The sequence below is a fragment of the Paramisgurnus dabryanus genome, chromosome 16, assembly GCF_030506205.2.
Source record: "Paramisgurnus dabryanus chromosome 16, PD_genome_1.1, whole genome shotgun sequence".
Classification (NCBI taxonomy): domain Eukaryota; kingdom Metazoa; phylum Chordata; class Actinopteri; order Cypriniformes; family Cobitidae; genus Paramisgurnus; species Paramisgurnus dabryanus.
This window is the reverse complement of record NC_133352.1, coordinates 29,266,991-29,290,047: the sequence shown is the minus strand read 5'-3', so window position 1 is coordinate 29,290,047 and position 23,057 is coordinate 29,266,991. Positions and strand designations below refer to the sequence as shown.

Genomic DNA, 23,057 nt, shown 5'->3' with positions numbered 1-23,057 from the left:
TATTGGTGAAAATAAATTTTTTCTAAACATTTAGAGTAAATATATTTATTTCAGTAAATATATTTTTTGGCCTTTTTCTGTTTATTTTGAAATATATTTAAAATTATGTTTAAATTTTTTTTATATTTTTTGCCATATGGAGTGTACTGTGTATATACATTTGCATTTTTTGTCAAGGACGAAGAAGCAGAAATAATAAAGTTTAATTAAAAAAAAATATACTAAAAAAGGAAGGAAACTACAAATTGTAAAAAAGGGAAGTAAAATATTTCTCCACAATCAGACTGATTTAAATATTTTATAAAACACAAATTTCACTTCTGTTTCACAGTACAAAATACAAAAGTACAGCATATGGCAAATTCAGTAGTCATCTCAGGCCAGTATATACAAACAGATTACCAAAAAATGATATGGGTGGGTAGATCAACTCACCAGAATAATGTTTCAGAAGCAGACAACGGGTGTACTGTTGTTGACAGTAATTTTTTTATAAGTTACAGCAATTCATGAGAAACACATAAAGTAGTAGACTGTATATTGCTTATGTGTGCAGATATAAGACGCCATGTTTTAGCCAGAATTAAAGGTAGTGCTGCATTCTGACAGCAGACAGCGAGGATTTATGTGGATAAAAGCGTCTGTTGTCTCTTTCACCTCCAGTCTCCTTCGCGTGCATCTCTTTGTATCTTAAAGTGATGTTTGTGTATCACAGCCCAGAAACTCCACCCGGAGGGCGATTTCACTGATCCAGCCTTTAGGGTGAATGCGTATAAAGCGTGTAAAGAGTGGAGGATCAAAGTAGTTCAGCATCTCCTCATCATATTCACTGTTTCCTTCAAAGATCTGGATCAGAGAGCATATCAACATCAATGTAAAGATAACATGAAGTTCATTCTTAAATTGATGCATATTACGAAATACTGAGCTTTGTGCTATCAATAGTGAAAAGTATTCACAACAGGAGCTGCTCTGAGAAACAGCCAATCAGAGCAGAGCTCAATATTATTATCCATGACCTTTTCAAATAAGGTAATAATACACCATCTAGGGCAAATCCTAGGGTTGAAATGGATATGTAAAAATGTTTCTGGATAATGTTTGCACTTAATAAAGCAAAATACATTCTATGTAGATATCAGAGAACAATTTAACATATCGTTTCAATGCATTCTTTGGCACATTTAAACCATAACGTGCACAGACAAACACACACCTTATCTTGGTTTGTGAGCTGCTCCTTCACGCTGGTCCAGCTTCGACCATCATTGCTACAGGAGACTGTAAATTCAGTGACCATCAAATGTTTTAGCATAGCTCGAGCCCCCTGTGTTACTACACCTATCACTCTTCTCATTGAACTAAAGTCCACCTGTAGCCACTCATGAGGATTATTAGTCTAGAGAAAGACAGAGATAATCAGATTCATAGTTGTTTTCGTTGCTGCTCTGAATAATTTTCAGTGAATTTTCACAATACCCTTCAAGATTTCTGCAAGAATCTACACAAACAACATGCAAGAAGTGATTGCAGAACCATAATGTAGAAAAGAAATTCATGTGAAGAGGAACTGTGGTCTAATTCTTTCATAACTCGACTTACCGACAGATTAAATGAAGAGATTGATAAGTACATTTAATAACATTGTCTTATCACACAGACATAAAAACTGCCGGAGGAAGTATTAAACACACACGCAAAGAAGACAAGCTCCACGGTCTCCAGGAAAACATACAGTGATTGGATGAATGAAGAAAATCACTTTGGATGGATCAACAGATGAAGCAGTGAAGAGAGAGATGATAGATAGACTGGCAGTGTACCTTAGGTCTCCACGCATTTGCACGACCTTCTTGATTGAGCCGAGCGAGATCAGGACTCCAGGAAAGTAGCCACTTGTTCAGGAACGATGAGGCTGTGATACTGCTGCTGGGAATCAACTGCCGTTGCATTCCTAATGGCATGAAACAACCTAAAAAACACACGAAAACATGTTCATGCTTACCAGTTTTTAAAGGGACTCAAATTCTGGCGTAATAATCAAGGACTTGCTGGGCTAACATGGCTGCAAGAGGCGCAATCAGTGTTGTGCCTGAACGAGTCAATTGAACGAAAGTTCATGAACTCGTTCATATTTTGGACGAACGTGAACTGAACGTACTGTATTACTGGCTGATGAACGTTACTGTGAACTCGTTCATTCTGGGGCTTGTGAACGACACGCTCTTTCAGTTTAACGTCTTTCAATAGGGTCCCAGATTTCTATAGAGTCTTCCAGGCGAAAACCCGACTAAAACACACCGTAAACAGGCCTTAATGTATAGCGGAAAAAAAACCCAATCTGGCAACACCCGCGTTTCATGGCTGCATGCGTCATCAAAACAAAGAGCAGCATGGAGGTAACGCACTGGACGCTGCTCACATAGTTTAATATTAAATAACATCATATTTGTCCTAAACGGTAAAGGATTAACATAGGCTGCTAACACATATTCTGGATCTTGATAGACTCTGACTAACCTCACGCTATTTAACGTGCACGTGCGAGTTGTCCTACACGCGATGCCTCGCACCGCTTCTCGCCCGGAAAACCCCCTTGAAGCACCCGGCTAGCTTTTCAAGGTATGTGCAATCAAATACAAAACTTAAAAGATAGTGAAAGTTAATGTAAACACTGGTTAGATAGGGATTTAAAGTTGGATATGAAGATGAAATCTGACGCATTTAGCTTCAGTGTTAAAAAAATAATTGCTGTCTGTGGTTTTATGGGCTATAATGGCAATAATTAAAAAAAATAATAATATGGGGAAAAAGAACTATAAATTAGTTCATTTTTGGAACTGTGAACTAGTTCAAAATTTTGAAATATGAACTATGAACTGAATTAGTTCATTTTAAAATCTGTGAACTGAACTAGTTCATGTAGAAAGTGAACTTTCCCAACACTGGGCGCAATGATATTACACAGCAGCCGAAAATAGTCCCCTAGTAACTTTCAATAGCAGGGGACTATTTTCTGGCACTGCGTAAAATCGTTGCGCCTCCTGCAGCCATGATACGGCAGCAAAGCCTTGTTTATTACGCCAGAATGAGAGTATAGTTCCTAGCCATATCTGCCTAGAAAATCACAACTTTTAATTTTTTGTCGGTTTTAGTACAAAGTGTAACTACAGAAGAGTCAAGTTTTAAATAGGAAAAATATCGAAACTCTTTCATTTTTAGCGCGATGCTAATGGTCTAATCAGATTCAATGATTTGTGCTAAGCTATGCTAAAAGTGGTACCGCCAGACCCCGAAATCAGCTGAATGGATTCCGAAACGGTAGAAATCAAATGTTTAACTCTAGGGGAGGTGGAAAAAGGAGCATATTTTCGAAAAAGTGGAGGGTCCCTTTAATAGACGGCTATTAGAATTTGTACTGAAAACAAGACAAAAATACTAAGTAAGAAAGGGATTTTTTTGCAGTGAAGCATGAATGAAAGTCGGAAGTGAATCATCTTCTCATGTAATTCCTAAGAAGTTACAGCAAGTTGATGTTCTTGAGTAAACAAAAGCATCCAAATTGCATCACTCGTATACTAGTAAAACTACTGCACAAAGACAACACAGATGTGTACTGTTTGCAAACACCACACTGCAAAAAATGATTTCAGTAAAAATATTTAAAAAAATTTAAATTAAGATGGTTTGTCTTGACGAGCAAATTGACCGAGAAAATAAGTCTAGTTTTTAAACCAAAAATATCAAATTTAAGTGATGTTGTGCATAAAACAAGCAAAAAATCTGCCAATTGGGTAAGCACATTTTTCTTGAATTTAGTGTTTAAGAAAAATGTTCAAGATTTTTTTGTTTACCCCATTGGCAGATTTTTTTGCTTGTTTTATGCACAAAATCACTTAAATTTGATATTTTTGGTCTAAAAACTAGACTTATTTTCTTGGGTCGTTTTGGTCATCAAGAAAAAGCATCTTAATTTAATTTTTTTCTTGAAAATCTTTTTTTGCATTGCATCAACATCTTTCCATAGGAAAAACTATTACAAAATCCTTATTTTGAGAGTCAAATTGTTTATTTTTTCTCTTCATTGTCATCAGATGTCTCTTTGATGTCACCGTGCCTTTTCACATACAGTAAATCTGTCTTTGTGTTTCTTTTTACTCACTATTGAGGTCACAACCCAGCAGCTCTATCCTCAGGGTGGGCTGTTTCTGAAAAGTCTGCGGGTGAATCCTGACGTATCGACCCACGATCGGTGGAGAAAACAAATTCTCTTTTATTCTAGAACCGTCCATGTTTCCATTGAAGGACTGATGACACAAAAACAAGAACATTATTCAGAGATAAAAAATTTAATGCAGTCTGAATGTGTGACCACATGACAGGTAATGAACAAATAATATAGTTAAAGAATTAGTCCATTTTCTTAAAAAAATCCAGATAATTTACTCACCACCATGTCATCCAAAATGTTTATGTCTTTCTTTGTTCAGTCAAGAAGAAATTATGTTTTTCGAGGAAAACATTCAAAGATTTTTCTCATTTTAATGGACCCCAACACGTAACAGTTTTAAAGCAGTTTAAAATTGCAGTTTCAAAGGACTCTAAACGATCCCAAACGAGGCATAAGGGTCTTATCTAGCGAAACGATTGTCATTTTTGGCAAGAAAAAAAAATGCACTTTTAAACCACAATCTCGTCTTCCTCCGGTCGTGTGACGCGCCAGCGCAACCTCACGTAATACGTCATCACGTCAAGAGGTCACAGTTGACATATGCGAAACTTCGCCCCAGTGTTTACAAGTGTGGAGAAAGAGGACCGTTCCGATGTTGTTGTATGTGGAATGATACTAATAAATGTCTTTTTGTCAGTTTATTGTTTAAAATGGTCCGCAAATGTGCATTTCATAAATGCAACACGTGACCTTTCCATGTCATTACGCAATTACGTGAGGTTGCGATGGCTCCTCAAACAGCCAGAAGAATAGAAGTTGTGGTTTAAAAGTGCGTTTTTATTTTTCTTGCCAAAAATGACAATCGTTTCGCTAGATAAGACCCTTATGCCTCGTTTGGGATCATTTAGAGTCCTTTAAAACTGCAATCGTGAACTGCATTAAAACAGTTAGGTGTTGGGGTCCATTAAAATGAGAAAATCCTAGAAAGTTTTCCTCAAAAAACATAATTTCTTCTCGACTGAACAAATAAAGACATCAACATTTTGGATGACATGGTGGTGAGTAAATTATCTTGTTTTTTTTTTTTAAGAAAATTGACTAATCCTTTAAGCAGTGACATGCATGACACATTAACATTGACAAGTTTCTGTAAGTCATGTGCAAACAAATTATAACTCTTTTCTGTTTTTAAGTTAATTAAAAATCAGATGATTATTACTGACATAAGGTGACTTGGTGCTGTTTCCTATGTAGGTGATCCAGGTCTCTTGGTCTGTGCTGTAACTAATGGTATAATAAATGGTGAACGCCTCGCTCAGACCCATTGAGGTCTTTGCACCCTGTGTCTTAAGACCATGAAGAAGCATCGGCCTTAACAGATCCACCTGACGCACACACACAGAGATAAACACTATTAGCTGTTATATGGATAAAAAATGACTCTACAATACTATTTACAGCACCAAAAACTGGTAGGGCGAGTCTCACTTTATCTTGCCGACAGTAAAAGGAATATTGTGATCACATAGTGTGCAACGAATCACTATTGTGAGAAATGAACAACACATAAATTAAAGGTTTTATATTGGGTTATTTTTAACCGTACAATGCAGATAAGACATTCAGGTCCAGAACTAGGTCAACATTTATAACAATTCTTCAAAAATGAACCACAACACAGCATGTTATCTCGACAAACAACAGAGATTTATTTTACCTGGAGCCATGAATCTTTTTTGGTGCCCATCCAGGCATTAATAGATCCAGTTAACCCCAGTCGGGCTAAATCAGGCTTCCAGTCACCTTAAAGATAAGTGTGATTTTACTATTTCTGTATTTTAATATTTTACAAAGGATCCTACATGTTTCATGTTCACTCATGCAAAAGTCACAACTAGGATGTTAGGTATTCTATATGGTTGCTAGGGTGTCAAGCCGTTTTGCATGTTTAATATTTACATATTTATTATATCAATATTTTTTCCTTAAAATTATGCATATATGTTGATGTACTGTGTATAATAATTATGTAAACAAAAACTTTTATTCTGCAAAAGAATAGTCACAAGTCGACTAATCATTAGGCAGCCCTAGTATTCACGTTGCATTTGGTTGGCCTTACCGTAGTAATCAGATGCTGTTATTTGGTCATTATGAATCCATCCGGACTGCATTCCTAATGGCTGAATACATCCTGTTAGACAAAATCATCATTTCAGTTTTCCAGTGATTCTGACACAAACCAGAAACATTGCATCAAGAAAGTACTTACGTGGGTTGTAAACCAATAATTTGGCTCTCATGCCTGCCATCTGATGTTCTCCAATGGTGCATTCGATCAACCAGGTGCCCACGATGGCCGGCCTCGTCTCCACGGTTCCAAACACACCTAATGGAGAATTGTGGGAAATGAGGTATTGAAATGGAGAAAGTGGGCAATGTGTGAAAGCTGTTCCATATCAATGCATAATGCTGGAGGACAGATGAATGCTGTAATATGTGAATATATCTTCAAATCAGTGCTGGTGTTTCAACTGTGAAACATGTGACCGGGTGCGTATTTTACCTGGAAAGAGGTTGAAAATTCCCATGCGGTGTTCCTGGTTTTTTCCAACACTGAACGGCAGGCCGTGAAAGTGTACGGCGTGAAATTCTCCTCCAGTCCCGACATTGAGGAGATGCCAGCGAGCCGTCTGATACTGTTCAACTAGCAGGCCAGGAAGAGTCTCTGACACATAGCCGTTAATAGCTATGTGAAAAAAGGGAAGTATGTAAGAGATAAAGTATAGGCAGCAGGTTGTTACACTGCAAAAAAATATTTTCAAGAAAAAAAATCTTAGTATTTTTGTCTTGTTTTCAGTAAAAAATATCTGATATGCTTTTTCTGGATTAGCAAAATGACCCAAGAAAATAAGTCTAGTTTTTAGACCAAAAATATCAAATTTAAGTGATTTTGTGCATAAAGCAAGCAAACAAATCTGGCAATGGGGTAAGCAAATTTTTCTTGATTTTTTCTTGAATTTAGTGTTTAAGAAAATATTTTTTAAATGTTTTATGCACAAAATCGCTTAAATTTTTGGTCTAAAAACCAGACTTATTTTCTTGAGTCGTTTTGCTCATCAAGAAAAAGCATCTTAATTTTTAATTTTTTAGATATTTTTACTGAATACAAGACAAAAATACTAAGAATTTTTCAGTAGAAATATAATTTTTTTTAAATCAAGATTAATTTTCTTAATGAGGAAAATGACCTAAGAAAATAAGTCTAGTTTTCAGACAAAAACTAGACAATTTAAGTAAATTTGTCTTGAATTTTTCTTGAATTTAGTGTTTAAAATGTTCAAGTTTTTTTTTGCTTACCCCATTGGCAGATTTTTATGCTTGTTTTATGCACAAAATAATTTTTTTTAATTTGATATTTTTGGTCTAAAAACTACTTATTTTCTTGGGTCGTTTTGCTCATCAACAATTTAAGAATATTAAGATATTTTTACTGAAAACCAGACAAAAATATCATTTTTTGCAGTGTGAGAAAAGCCTGTTTACTTTCGGTAGATAAGACAAAACGTTTAAATGTCACCAACAAACTATTTGGTTTAATCATTTGTAAATTTTAAGTCAGGTGTGTTATTAAACATTAAAAATAACATCATAAAGTAACGTACCTGCAAACCTGTTGGTGATCTGAAACCATGGATCGTCTTGTCTAGCCTGGCAGGGTGGAGCACAGTACTTTTTGATGTTGTCGTCGAGGTACCAACTTTTCCTTTCATCAAAGGTCGTGAAGAGGAGAAAGAAATCGGTCACCCCCGGCTGAAGCCGGAAATCTGGATGTAGTGTACCGGAACGACATATCAGCATTGGGCCGATCAGACCAGAGTTGATGTCCTTCTCCTGGTGCATGAAAAAGTTATAATAAAAACCCGCCTCCTTAATACTGTACTATGTCAATCTGTGTTGTCGAGGTTTATATTTGGATATTATATTAAAATGTGTGATTGTGTACAGCTGCTTTAGCAAAAGCATCATATAAATAAATTAAGAGTTTGATTTTCTGTAAAATAAGACTTCTTAAAATTGTCATCTGTTTACCATGTTGGCATTGGAATAGTAAGCCCCAGCCTTGCAGTCAAACTCTGAAGCTGAAGGACCTTGTCGTTTCGAAATTCTCCAGCTGTACACCCGCTGCTCTCCTGGAGGGACGGGATCACCTGGTACCTCCCCAGCCTTGAACCCATCTTGACTCATTCCAGGACCAAAACTCCGCTGGGTCTTATCATACACGCCGTGCAGATGAAAGGAGTACGGCTTGGTTGCCTTGTTCTTAAAAACCACCTAGTGGAACGAGCCGATGAAATTAGTGTGGGAGTTTGATTTTATTCAATTAATAAATCCACTTTACAGGAACTTACGGTAAGAAAATCATTGATCTCAGCCTTCAGCACAGGACCCAGAATGCCGAGGTGCTCATCCATTTCTCCTCGTTTGATTGGTTTATTGAAATCTTTATCCTGATAGGCTCTAAATATCACTTTTTTGTAGGATGGAAAGTATTTCTTCAATCCTCTCTTCATCTCCCTGCATGTGGACAAACCAAATATTCAGTGCAAGCACAACAATCTGTTGATTGGGTTATTGGCGCAGATAGGGAACACACATACTGATATAAAAATGTATAGATTGAATAGCATAAGCGTGATTCTCGCGAAATTAGACTAATGAGGTGTCATGAAAGATTTTGATAAAAATGTAAATGCAAAGTAAGAGTATTAAAATAAGAAGCATACAGTTACAAACATCTCTTCATGTACTATTTTGCACATGATTTCAAATGACATCATACAAACCAATTTTGTTGTTTTTCCACATTTAAGGAGAAATTTTCTTTTCCGCAATGTGTCCATGACTGGATTTGGGTTTTTTGACATAAAAATATTTATAATAAAAAAATCTAAAAAATAAAAAGCTTCAGTGCATGTTATACTATAAACATTTACAGTAAAGAAACATGTGGTATTTTTGTGATCACTGGTAAATGTAGAGACAATAATAAGGAATATAAATGTGTCCAAGAAAATTTTCTCAGCCTCCGCAACAATTTTCAATCAATATTTAAGCCCTCAAGGAACTAACATCAAAAAAAAAAAAATGTTGGAAGGGACATAATTGACTGTGACACTCAAGATGGCCACCAGGTAAGCAGTTCTTATTTTTTCTCTCCAGATAAAAGTTAAAATTTTGTTTGTCATAGTACCTAGACAACTTTTTAGTTCTCATTACCGAAACATGTGTTTGTAAATGCATATATTTAATGTAATATCATGTTGCGGTAATGATAATTTTTAATTAATAATAATCTAAAAAAAATAAATAAGCCTATTGAAAATATTTTTTAAATCCTTTAAAATAATGGTTATATTAAGTTCAAACCTTAATCTTATATGTGCAAAAAAATGTCTTCAAGGGCTTTTTAAAAATTCTGATGCTTGACACTTTCTTAATCTGGATTTCGTGGAAATCACCCATAAATGTACTCTGAAAACCATCATAGACCAGCATGAATTTCCAGGCTGATCTGGCTGCTGGCCATCATCGTATTCTTCTTAAAATTCTTATAGTTGTCAAGAATTTTTATAGACTTTTAATGAGGCAATGTGGCACATTTTGTCGCCATTTTTACCGTTGTTTGATGACCTGTGCCGGCTGGTTAATCCCATAATCCCACATGATTTCCTCTGCGGCAATGTAGTAACTTCTGAATTTCGACCCTGTGGACCTGATGTCAAAGTTGTTATCATATTTGTGATCCATACTTGAAACGCTTCCTTCATTCATATAGTCATCGTAGTCATTTGCCAATGATTTCTCTCCATGCGTCTGATTTTCTGAGGAATTTGATGTGCGTTCCAGAAACTTATTTGGGTCTTTGTAATTATAGCCAACAGGATTCAAACTTTCCTCCATCTTGTCCGTTATCTGAGCGGAACTTCCGTAATCGTCCAGCACTTCGTTGTCACTTTGAACTTTATCGACTTTTACCTCTACGTGGTTTATATTGTCTTTGGTGACGCTCAACATCTCCCTTCGAGCTCTCGCTTTTGAATCAGTCAGCTTCCCCTCCTGACGGTTTTTGTCTTTCAGAAATATTTTTCTTAACACATCATTGGTTTCACTGGGTTTATCTTCACCCAAACCGTGGGATGTTTTTGCATTATCTGACACTATGTTTGTTATGTTCAAATTTTGGCGTTCATCTGTCATTTCCTCAGAGTCCATATGTTCTGTGCTATTGTATGTAAGATCACTTTCGGGAATCTTGTTCGCTAACTCTGGCCTTCTCCTGTATAACCCAGAATCAAGGTGGGACCTCTTCTGACGTTCTACAGAATTCCCATCCATCTCTCTGTCCAGTTCTTCCAGAACATCCTGCGGGATACCGCCCTGCGATAAAGAATTCCTATCTTTTTCCCTCTTTATTGAAATATATCTTATCTCACACACCGGGTTTCTGTTTTGTCTCTCATTGTCCAAAGTTCGGCTGACGTTTTCCCTGCCGCCTGCCGAATCCGTTGCAGTTCTGTTTCTGCACACTCGAATTGCGATAGTGCGGTCCCTATCCAATATGCCGCGTGGAAGCTGAAAGTTATTTGCGTTGTAATCCATGTATTCCTCTTCGTAGTCCTCGTTATCGGTCATGGGGAGAACTTTTTCACAGTTAGTAACAGAGTATCGAACGCTCATGCCTCTGTCCTTTAGAAACGGGTCAAACGCACTGACTTCCCATTCGCCTGCAAGTACAAAAACATATTTGATGATCCTAGCCCAGACTATTCTTCAAAAATGCCAAAAGAAACAAATGTATAAAAGCATGGGTGACTCTGTCCGAAGACATTGTTTGCTGTTTAGTGTGGTCGGTTGGGAAAAACTGTCTGTTTTGTCGGTTTTACACACCAAAATGTTATATATTTAAGTTTAGGGATTAGGAGAATGCAAAGAGATGCTTGCATAATTAACCGCATTAGTTCAACGTGTTGACCTGTACCTAGCATCTCCACTTCAGTGATCACTGTGTCTCCTGTCATCGGGAAGAGCGTGAGAACCGTTCCGTACGTTTTATCCTTCTCAAACGTGTTGCCGGTGAAGTAGATGGACAGGAAGTCGTTCTGCACCCCTACGCTTGCGACGTGCCAGAGTATGACATCACCAACACACATACTTAACTGAAGGTGGTTGAACATGAAACCATTCACAGCTGACATGGGACGAAAAACAAAGGAATCAATAAACAACCGCAGATATATCTATGCTTTAACCCAGAGATTCAAAACAGCACTCACTGTGCATGACATTTGAATTGTAGAAATTCGGATCGCTGCGGTTGATCTTCTGAGGATCTTCACTGTTCTTCTTAAGGTTCTCTTCAAAGAACCAGCTTTTGTTTTCATCAAACACCGCAAACAGCAGTTTTCTTACTTTATCCGAATGTACCTGTTGACAGATTAAAAGCGTTGAGTGTTAGATATCATCAGTTCATTTATTTCTTACTGTTTCCCTCTTCTCTCACCGCTCGGCCTCTCTTCAATGATTGATATTTGCAGATGATCAGAGGTCCTACGAGACCGGATGCCACATCGCGAACCGGGTCCACTGTACTTTGGTATAAGCGGGTAAGGCATCGAGGGTCAGCTTCTGTTGGCCCATCTTCTGCAGTCAGCTTCCAGAGGTACATCATTATCTCACCCGGTGGTACAGCCAAAGAGCGAAGATCCACCTGATTGTCTTACATCCATAAAAAGAAACATTACGGGTTTATTTGTGACATTCAACAAAGGCTGGGATAATCTTCACAGAGAGATAGTATTGAAACTGCAAAAAATTACTTTCTTTCTTATTATTTTTGTCTTGTTTTTAAGTAGGGGTGCACGGGGTAAAAACTAATGCGGGGTTAGTTGTAACATGCACTGTTTACATTGTTGCACAAGGTTGAGCGTTTTGATTTTCTGGTATTTTTTTCACGCTGCCAAAAGACAATCTCCCGCAAATTATTGGAAATGTATAATGTTTTTTCAGAGAGTTATTGATAAACGAGTGTTTGGTGGTATGTAAGTAAATTTTCAAAAAAAAAAATTTTTCAGTTTCTTAGTTGGGTGTGTAAGATACCAAATCCAATGCTATGTCATATTAATCAGTGTGTTGTTGACTAAAACATAGCATCGTTTTGAAATATGTGTTCAGGTCTTGGCAAATTTTTTGGTGGGCTTGAAAATATTATGACCCAGCGGGGTAAATTGTAACGCTGTGTTACATTAACCCCTCAGCACTTATGATATGCAAACCGCTAACGTAGCGTAATTTTTGCCGTTGTTTTAAATAGGCTACACACAAATGATTGCTGGCTGCCAACAAAATAAATCTGCCTGTCTTATCAAAAATTGTGTGTCAAATTAATTTTTGTTCATATCTTTAATATTGATTGAATAAGGTCACGTCAAAGATTAAAATCATAATGAAATGAATGACCGACTTTGATGCTTATTATCTCAGAATTAGATTTTTGAAACTATAGTATGGTTATTACAGACTGGGTCACATATAAACAATTATTTGTCATAATTTTGCTAGTTTTTCTCACATATTTAGACATTTTTATCCATTTAAAATTGAACTATTGTTAGAAAAGGGCTGGAGGCATGAATACAGTGTGTATACTTGTCCACTTCAAGTATATAAACAAAATAGTATTAAAATATATTTCCTGCAAACTTTATTTATTAGAAAGTGTTACAACTAACCCCCTGTCTGTTACAATTAACCCCACCTATGGGGTAAGTTGTAACGTTTGCACTTCTGTCACGTTTTGTGTAATTGTTCAAGAATGGTAAGTACTAGATTCAAACTTCAAATGGTCATTTGTGGCAGAAATGTGTGTGTTGCTTGTGTAAAAATATAATTCATCAACTCAAATATTTTTTGAATGATTGAGCCAAAACAAAAAAGTGTTGTGCCCTGCTCTCCCCTACTATATCTACAGTATATATTTTAAAATCAAGATGCATTTTCTTTATGAGCAAAATGAGAAAATTAGAAAATATGTCTAATTTTTAGACCAAAAATATCAAATTTCAGTGAATTTGTACTATATCAAATCAGTTTAGATTTTCTTACTTAATTCAAGAAAAAATATTCTTACCTGAAGTTTAAAATTAAAGTTCTAAAGTTTTTGATTACCTTTTTCTGTTTTCTTCACGGGCTGAATGTTGGTCAGGCCATTTGGATAAATGTTGAATGGTTGACTGGCCATATTTTTAAAAACAATCTGATGGAGAAGAGTAAATTTCAGTAATATATGCGTGCGCTTAACAGTCTATTTGTCTTGTTTGGACGGTTCATACCTGAAATGTATTTCCCACTTCTCCTCTGAGCTCTGGACCCATTAGCTTTTTGCCGGTGGTCTTCTTCACAGTGAACGTCTTGTCTGTGTACTCCACATACGCCACCTTCTTATACACCCCACCTAAACGCTGAGGACCCTTTCTGAACCACTCAGATGAGGATGAGGATGATGAAGCCCTGAAAAATCACACAAGACTAATATATAATGGTCTGAAATCTTATAATGGTCTGCATTCTTGATGCTAATTTACATTTTATGGTATTATTGCAAATACATCATGTATATTTTACTGCTTTATCATTTTTTTGTCCCATTTTAATGTCAGTTATCTTGTCTGTTTTAATATCACACGTGTCATCTATCAGGCTAACTGACTAATAGTCTCAGATAAACTATATACTATTTTTACTCTCAGATGTAAGCTGTAACTGGGACAGTACCCTTTAAAACAGTACTGTTTTAGGTACAGATGTGTATACATTTGATACCAACATGTATCTTAAGGTTGGAATTTGCACTTTTTAGGGTGAAAAGGTGAAAGGGTGACAGCCCCACTGACAGTTGTGTACATTTTCTTTTGAGAGTCTACATACTGTAAATAACTTAAAGGGATAGTTCACCAAAAATTAAAATTCTGTCATCATTTACTCACTCCCATGTTGTTACAAACCTGCATAAATTTCATTGTTCTGATGAACACAAAAGCATTCAATTTTAAGAAATGTTTGTTACCAAACCATTCGTGGGCCTCATTCACTTTCATAGTAGAAAAAAAGAATACTATGGAAGTAAATGGGGTCCACGAACAGTTTTGTTACAAACATTTCTCAAAATATCTTTCTATGTGTTCATCAGAACAAAGAAATTTATACAGGTTTGAAACAACATGAGAGTCAGAAAAGTATGACAAAATTTTAATTTTTAGGTGAACTATCCCTTTAAAGTGATTGTTCACCAAAAACTTTATTCTGTCATCATTTCCACTAGAGCTGCAACTATCGACTATTTTTTCAACCGATTAATCTCTCGATTATTTTTTCGATTAATCGAATAGTCTAATGATTTTTTTATACATATAATTCCCCAACAAATAATAAATGTAACATCTGCCATTAACGCCAACATTTTATTTAAGCATTTTCTTAATTAAACAAACACACAAACCAAAATTTTCAACATGAAAAATAAAGTGGCAGTGCCACTTTAAAAGAGGCATTATTCACCTTAAACAATAAAATAGGCATATATTCATATTTTAAACATTAGTTTATGATTATTAACTCAGCATTAGTTCAGACTGAAGTAAAAATAAGTTCATTGTGATTCATGAACCCTTATATAAAATGTAATGGTTATATTATTACTGTTAATATTATTACTATTAGTAGTACTGCATTCTCATTTAACTTTAACATTTAACTTTTCTTAAGTTCCGGGTAAAAAACAAGTTCAGTTAGTATGATCTTCTAATATTTTATAAACAGCGTTTACGCTGCTGTTACTTTAAATAAACGCATGTCAGGAATACCTTACAAGACGAGCTTCTGTAATATCTGCGCACATATTCACAAAAAAGACGTTCATTGGGAACTCCGCACTGCCAGCTGGCTTTCAGTGCACGCGGGCACATGCCTATCAGTTCTCAATGTGACATTAACTTATTATTTCATAACTTCTTAATATAAAAACATGTCCTGCTCTTTATTTACTGTTTCAACATACTGCCCAGAAAGCGATGCAATGTCGCGTCTGTCAGGCGTCTCGCAGCTCGTATTAAACGAAGATGTAAACGCAGCTGTATTAAGCACAATATGCATTGATTCTATTGTTGTATAAAAACTTACTTTAATAGTTCAAATTCTTACGCTGACGTCTCGTCATTTTGAGGTCGGAGAGCCCCAGGTTTTCTTTTAAGATGATCATACACAGGTGTTGCGCTGCTGTGGTATGCCATTTCAGTTTTACACAGTATGTGTTTTATTTGGTCTCTGCTTAAAGTATTCCCACACTTTTGATCGCGTTCTGTATGTTTGGTCTAACACTTGTATCACCCGGTCGGAGCTGAAGCCGCCTTCATTTTAAAATGTAAACAGTGCGACGCATCGACGCATTTCCGGCAAATCGACGTAATTACGTAATCGACGTAATCGACTACGTCGACGCGTCGTTCCAGCCCTAATTTCCACCCTCACGTTGTTCTTAACCTGCACAAATGTCTTTGCTTTGATGAACACAAATGCAGATATTTTGCTAAATGTAAATAACCATACAGATCTGGGGCACCATTCACTTCCATAGTATGCATTTTTCTTCTATGGAAGTCAATGGTGCCCCAGATCTGTTTGGTTGCAAAGAAAGTTTCAAAATAATCAGCAGAACAAAGAAATGTATACAAGTTTGGAACAACTTTAGGGTGAGTAAATTATAAAAAAATATTTGCGTGAACTATCCCTTTAAAATAGACCTATATTATAGGGTGACCATACGTGCTATTTTTCCCGAACACATCCTGGTCAGGATTTTGGGTGTGTCCTCTGTAAGTCCCATTTGTCATCGAGGTTCTCACATTCCAGTAAAAAACATTATAAAATGAAAATGTATTTATCTTAATACATAAAATCATTGTACATTTATTCTTACCTTGAAATGTAACGGTTGCATAACCTTAAATATTAAACCTCGATGACGTATACGGTCAACAAATGCGGCTTCCGAAGGACACACCCGAAATCCTGACCAGGACGTGTCCGTGGAAAATGGCACGTATGGTCACCCTACTATATTATATTTCCAAAGCAGTTATTCGGCCCAGTCTAAATTTAGTCATCAATGAATTACATGTTTCATTCATTCAAATGAATCACACAAATGATCATTTGAAATCATTGTGTTAGACTACTAGCTTTAGAAAAGTATATTATTTCTTTATTCTTTAAGACTTTATTACACATAAACATACAAAAACCCTGCAGTCACGACAAAGTTTTTCTAAAAGATGTAAACCGCAAAACCAACCAATGTATTAATTTTAGCTTAAACTCTTGCAAGATAATATCAAAATAACACACTGACTCAAGATAAGCTCAAGATAAAAGATGAGTAAGTGGTTGTCTCTGTTTTCTCCTTTATAGCATCATCTGAGACAAAGTGTAATAGTAATGAATAATAATATCCGTAATGTAAGAAATAACATTTTCTGCTGGGGAAACATTGGTCTGAATCAGTCTCACCGGCCATCGCTGTACGATGAGTAATCCCAGTCTATTTCCTCAGCAGCGATGTAATAAACCCAGATTTTAGGTTTGCGTCTGGCGCCGGAGCGTATCATTGGTCCTCTTGGATTGAATTCGATGGTAGAGAACATGTTATCTTCATCATTTTCATCCTCATCTAAAAGTTTGACATTTCGTCTGTCTGGGCTCGGGAGCTGCACCGGTTCAGGACAGTTATCAACAGTGAAGAAGGCATTCATGCCAGCTGAAAAGAAATAGAAACAGGACAATCAGTATTACAATGTCTCACCATTACAATACATTTTCATATATTTCAGTAAAATTCACTTCCGATATAAAACCATGAATGGGTTGTCGAGGAAGATCCTCACCTGTCTGATGAGAGTGGATCTCACAAGAGATGAGAAATCGTCCGGTGGTGGATGGTTTCATTAGGGCTGTAGTGAAAGTCATCGGGGTCATTTCCACCGTCACCCGCTTATGGTCAAACACCTTTAGGGTGTGACCTTGAAACTTAATGCTGTGGATATCTGGTGTGGAGCCGAGACCGATGAGATGCCAGGACACCAGAGGGCTCTTCTGGCACACACTTAGACCTGATGAAACACAAAATTCAACAAATCTTATCTTATTAAGAAGTCAAAAATCAACAGAAAGAAATGAGGTCTATTTTAGGAGCATCAATTCATTGCGACATTAGATGTTGGAATAAAATATGACACAGACAAGGAGTTTATGAGATGTTTAAAAGCTGCTAATCACACCTGGCAGGGTTGAGTTGACGTATCCGTTGATAGTGTGAAACTGATTCCGGCTAGACGTTTTTCTCAGTTTGTCCGTTCGGCCCACCTCCGGATACCAGCTCTTACTTTCATCAAAGACAGCAAACAGGAGAACAAATGCTGGAACCGTCTGCTGTCTCTCCTCATTCAGGACACCTGAAAGACACACAGTGCAGTCAGATCCTTTACTTGTAAATTGCGTAGTTAAATTCAGATTGGACGGAAAAGATTCACACCTGTTTTGCAGATCAGCATGGCACCGATGAGTCCACTGTTGAAGTCTCGTACGATGTCCACCTGTGATGAGTATATGTACGTGAGACAGTCGGGGTCGGATGCTGCTGGCCCGCTGCTGGGGGAAATGTCCCATACGTACTTGTAGTAACCACCGGGAGGCACTGCATCGTCCTCTCTCTCCTTCACAGAAGTCAAGTCCTCGTACCCTGCGCCTGGTGTTGAAATGCAGAAGGATGTTGCAGGTGAAATTTACACGCGATGAGGTTTAAAAACCACATGGTGTTGAAAATTTAACATCTCAGGATATTGCTGTATATCTGGGTATTACTTTTAATTTCCATTGGCAGCCCCAGAATTACTATACACATGCACTGCAAAAAATTACTTTCTTACTTAGTATTTTTGTCTTGTTTTCAGCAAAAATATCAAAAAAACTTTTTCTTGATAAACCAAACAACCCAAGAAAATAAGTCTAGTGTTTAGACCAAAAATATAAAATTGAAGTTATTTTGTACATAAAACAAGCAAAAAATCTGCCAATGGGGTAAGCAAAAAAATCTTGAACATTTTCTTAAACACTAAATTCAAGAAAAATTTGCTTACCCCATTGGCAGATTTTTTTGCTGGTTTTATGCACAAAATCACTTAAATTTGATATTTTTGATCTAAAAACTAGACTTATTTTCTTGGGTCATTTTGCTCATCAAGAAAAAGCATCTTAATTTAAGAATTTTTAGATATTTTTACTGAAAACAAGACAAAAATACTAACAAATTTATTTCTTGAAAATAATTTTTTGCAGTGTATCAAGAAAATTTTTCTTATTCCATTGGCAGATTTTTTTTTTGCTTGTTTTAAGCACAAATTCGCTTAAATTTTATATTTAATACTTTTTTGATATTTTTGCTAAAAACAAGACAAAAATACTAAGTAAGAAAGTCATTTTTTGCAGTCGCAGTCTGTCTGCTTTTTCAAATGGTCGTATTTTTAATTCTTTTAATTATTTGGTACTCATTGTCAAGGATCACAAGATGTTACAGGACACAAAATATCATACACTGTGAAAAGTTAAAAAGAATTTGGTTGAAAAAACATTTTTTTAGGTGTTACCAATTGAAGTAATTTTTTAAGTTGATCCAACTTTTCACTTGTGACAGTGTATTTTTTCTATAAAAATGTCCTATAAAAAAATAAATGTAGAAATGCACCTTCAGATTGTTTCCAGTATGGAATGCCGATTGGGGAAATACTGAAGGAATGGGTTGCAAAGTTTTTGAAGTGGATCACCACTCTGTCGTTCACTGTTGTTTTGATGGTTGGACCCTGAATACCTACAGACATCACAAAACAAGTGCAAATAATGTCATGTCTAAAGACAAATTCCTAGCACATCATAAGAAAAATGGCATAAAGTATCATTGAAGTCATACTCACCAGCCCATGGAGGTTTTGACTTTATTTCCGTAAAGGTGGAATCAGTGTATTCTATATATACAGCCTTGATGTATTTCTGAACACCGGACGAAAATTTCCTGTATAATGAACAATAATAATAATGAATAAACACTCATTTGGCATTTGCCGTTTTCATTTTTACCAGACAGGATATCAGAACATCAGAAGTGTGATTGCGCTTTCTTTGTTACACGAACGTGTTAAAAACAACACTTATTTAACACATCTCTGTGTTGTTAGTGGAACAACACATTTTGTGTTATCTTTAACATGTTTCGTTTATTTTATCACAATTTAACACATAGGAGTGGTTTCCCGAATATGGATTAGCTTAAGCCAGGGCCAGACCTTAGTTTAATTAGGAAATATAACTAGTTTTAACAAACATGCTTTACTAAAAATATTACTTGTGTGCATTTTGAGGCAAAACAAAGGGTATGTATATTTAGATATGTCAGTGCAAGTTGTTTTCAGTTTGGACAGCTCTTAAATTTTTTTAGTCTGTAGGACTAGCAAACCCCTTGTAATCATTGTTGACTTTGCTTATAGGATGGAAAATCACAAGTTTTGGCAAAAAGCTTTCACCACAAAAAAAATATGCTAAGTGGGTTATGGACTATATCAGCTCTAGTTAACGTAGGCGGTGAAATGACGGCTATTGCTTGCTGGAAATTGGTTAATTTATGAAATACTATTTATGGGCAGCTGTGTCATCTTATAATCATTAATATAAAGTTGCTATGGGGTGGTTTCCCGGACAGGGTTTAATTCAGGATCAAGCCTTAGTTATATTACGATATTAAAGTAGTTTTTACAAACAAACCTTACAGAAACGTTGCTGGTGTGCATCTTAAGACAAAACAATGTATGTCACTACTATATGTCAAGATATGTCAGTACAAGGTGTTTTTTTATTTTTTATTAAGGCAGATCAAATATGCATTTCAGTCTGGGACTATAAGCCCTGTCCGTGAAACAAGATTTTTTAAACTTAATTGCATTGCACATGCTTACAAAAAATTTGTATCTTTGGTTATCAAATGTGTATAAACTGTTATCGTAGTATCAAATCAAATCATGTTTGCTGACATCAAAGTTAAATGTGATGACACATTTAAACTTTCATAGAAAAAGGTAAAATAGGCTTTTGTTCAATAAAACATTTACTGTACTCTGTACTCTAATTGCAAAGGTTTTTTTTACATTTGTTACGCTCTGATTAACTCAAGCATTATGAGATTTTAATTGAAGTTTGGACGGTCCTCAAAGTCTTTTGAGTGCTACTGGATTAAGTCCATGTCAACTAATGAAGAGATCAAACATTCCCTGTAATCAGTTTTTCTTTTCATCCCGATAAACTGATGATGTTTGATGGTCACAAACCCAATGATTTGTTTGTCTGAAAACACACCACATCGAAACACCTGTGCTGTTATTTTGATCTCAGAACATCATGTAACAAAATTTAAACCCAGTCGGTCAGCATCAACAGGATTCATAATGTAAAACATCAATTACAATTTTATCTCTTGAAACCCCCTGTAGTCAAGATACAAGACATATTATAATGTTTACAAATCTTTAGTACTGAAAAATATTTACATCAATTATTCTATTAATGATTTGTAATGCATAGAAATTAACTGACAAAATAAATTGACTTTAACAATGTTATCTGATGATACCTTTGATTTGCAGTCGGATCTATGGTGTCGGTAAACACATATTCCCACTTAGTCTCCAGAGCTGCGATGAAGAACTCCAGAGTCTTCGTCAGGACACAGCAAGAGTTCAGACACACTGCGAGAACGAAGAAGAACAGCAGAATCTTCATCACTGGACTTAAGTGAGTTACAACCTGGTGAATATGATGCTGAGATGCTGTTAGGGTACATATAAATGCAAAAGTGACTGGGGAGGAGCGAGAAGGAGAGAGCGAGAGGGACAGACGGGGGGGGGGAGAGAGAGAGTGGTGATTGAGTCATTGAAAAGGGTAGAGGAAAAAAGAAGACACACAGTAGGTGTTAGTAATATCTGTCTGTACTACTTATGTATAAACAGACAGTAGAGACATAATGAAAACAAGTAAACATGAGAATAATGACACATATAGACAACATTGTTAATACATATGGAAGCTTGTTTCCGCCATGTTTTAAAAAATAATTAAAGATAATTATGACTTTTAATCTCACAATTGTGACTTTATATCATCAGAATTTGACTTTATTTCTCAATTGTGACTTGATATCTCAGAATTGCAACATTATTTCTCACAATTGCAACTTTATTTCTCACAATTGTGACTTTATATCTTCAGAATTGCAACTTTATCAAATTTGCAACATTATTTCTTACAATTGCGACTTTATTTCTCACAATTGCGACTTTATTTCTCACAATTGGGACTTTATATCTCAGAATTGCAACTTTATCACATTTGCAACATTATTTCTTACAATTGTGACTTTATTTCTCACCATTGCAACTTTTTATCTCCAGAATTGCAACTTTATCACATTTGCCACATTATTTCTTACAATTGTGATTTTATTTCTCACAATTGCGACTTTATATCTTCAGAAATGTGACTTTATTTCTCAAAATTGCGATTTGATTTCTTACAATTGCAACTTTATATCTCAGAATTGGATCTTTATTTCTCACAATTGCGACTTTATATATTCAGAATTGCAACTTTATCACATTTGCGACTTTATTTCTCACAATTGATACTTTAAATCTTTAGAATTGTGACTTTATTTCTCACAATTGTAATTTGATTTCTCACAATTGGGACTTTATTTCTCAGTTGCAACTTTATTTATCACATTTGCGACATTATTTCTCACAATTGCGACTTTATTTCCCACAATTGGGACTTTATATCTCAGAATTGAAACTTTATCACATTTGCGACATTATTTCTCACAATTGCGACTAATTTCTCACAATTGGGACTTTATATCTCAGAATTGAAACTTTATCACATTTGCAACATTATTTCTCACAATTGCGACTTATTTCTCACAATTGGGACTTTATATCTCAGAACTGAAACTTTATCACATTTGCAACATTATTTCTCACAATTGCGACTTTATGTCTTCAGAATTGCAACATTATTTATCACATTTGCAACATTATTTCTCACAATTGCGACTTTATTTCTCACAATTGCAACTTTATTTTTCACAATTGCGACTTTATTTATTTCCGTTTGTTTCCATTGCAATTCTTGTACTTATGTGCCATATATTTTATAATTCTGACGTCATTTCTCACTGTCACTCAAGATTCATCACGTTGCGTGGTTAAGGTTCTGCGGTCAGATGCTGGCATCCAGTGGATGTTTATCACAAGGAAAAAAGTCAGAATTCTGAGATTTAAAGTCACAATTTTGAGATATAATGTCACAATTCTGACAAATAAAAACAATGAGATTTTTATTTTTTTTTAAAGCAAGGCGGAAACAAGCTTCTATAAAATACATGCCCTAACACTCTACAACTATATCGTTAGCTAATAAGTATTAGCATTTGAAAGAAAATAAGTCAACCTAAAAAAACAAGGGTAAAAATTTTTTATTACCATTGGAATCAATCTCATTATAATCTGATTTCAGGACAGCTATTTGTTTTCTTTTTGTTCTCATGAAATGAGAAGAAACTTCAGGGCATTGTTGGGTGGTTAGCAGATAAATGGATTGGTAATGCTGCCCTCTAGTGTATAATAAATACATTAAATACAGATGTTCATGTGTTAAAATGTCATATAAAATTTTA

General features: G+C 35.6%; 1 protein-coding gene across 1 annotated transcript; it reads right to left on the bottom strand.

Moving 5' to 3' along the window:
• Positions 1 to 284: 284 nt before the first annotated feature.
• f8 (coagulation factor VIII, procoagulant component) lies at positions 285 to 21,214 on the bottom strand. Its single transcript, XM_065274580.2, has 25 exons — positions 20,958 to 21,214; positions 19,252 to 19,349; positions 19,026 to 19,148; positions 17,817 to 18,029; positions 17,563 to 17,736; positions 17,170 to 17,394; positions 16,796 to 17,042; positions 13,564 to 13,741; positions 13,400 to 13,487; positions 11,736 to 11,950; positions 11,509 to 11,659; positions 11,214 to 11,423; positions 9,852 to 10,959; positions 8,584 to 8,749; positions 8,264 to 8,506; positions 7,837 to 8,065; positions 6,738 to 6,920; positions 6,444 to 6,560; positions 6,294 to 6,365; positions 5,889 to 5,974; positions 5,395 to 5,556; positions 4,163 to 4,307; positions 1,824 to 1,972; positions 1,217 to 1,399; positions 285 to 846 (listed from the first exon to the last, which is right to left on the bottom strand). The coding sequence occupies exons 1-25, from the start codon at positions 21,104 to 21,106 to the stop codon at positions 691 to 693; spliced, it is 5,070 nt and encodes a 1,689-aa protein (XP_065130652.2). The 5' UTR covers positions 21,107 to 21,214; the 3' UTR covers positions 285 to 690.
• Positions 21,215 to 23,057: the final 1,843 nt, after the last annotated feature.

What these genes read in the sequence shown, in the direction of transcription:
- f8 (XM_065274580.2), bottom strand. Translation starts at nt 21,106, where the DNA reads ATGAAGATTCTGCTGTTCTTCTTCGTTCTCGCAGTGTGTCTGAACTCT. An exon ending in AAAAAGATTCATGGCTCCAG is followed by an intron (nt 5,557 to 5,888) that starts GTAAAATAAATC and finishes TGTGTGCGTCAG; the next exon opens with GTGGATCTGTTAAGGCCGAT. An exon ending in CAAATGCGTGGAGACCTAAG is followed by an intron (nt 1,400 to 1,823) that starts GTACACTGCCAG and finishes GTCTTTCTCTAG; the next exon opens with ACTAATAATCCTCATGAGTG.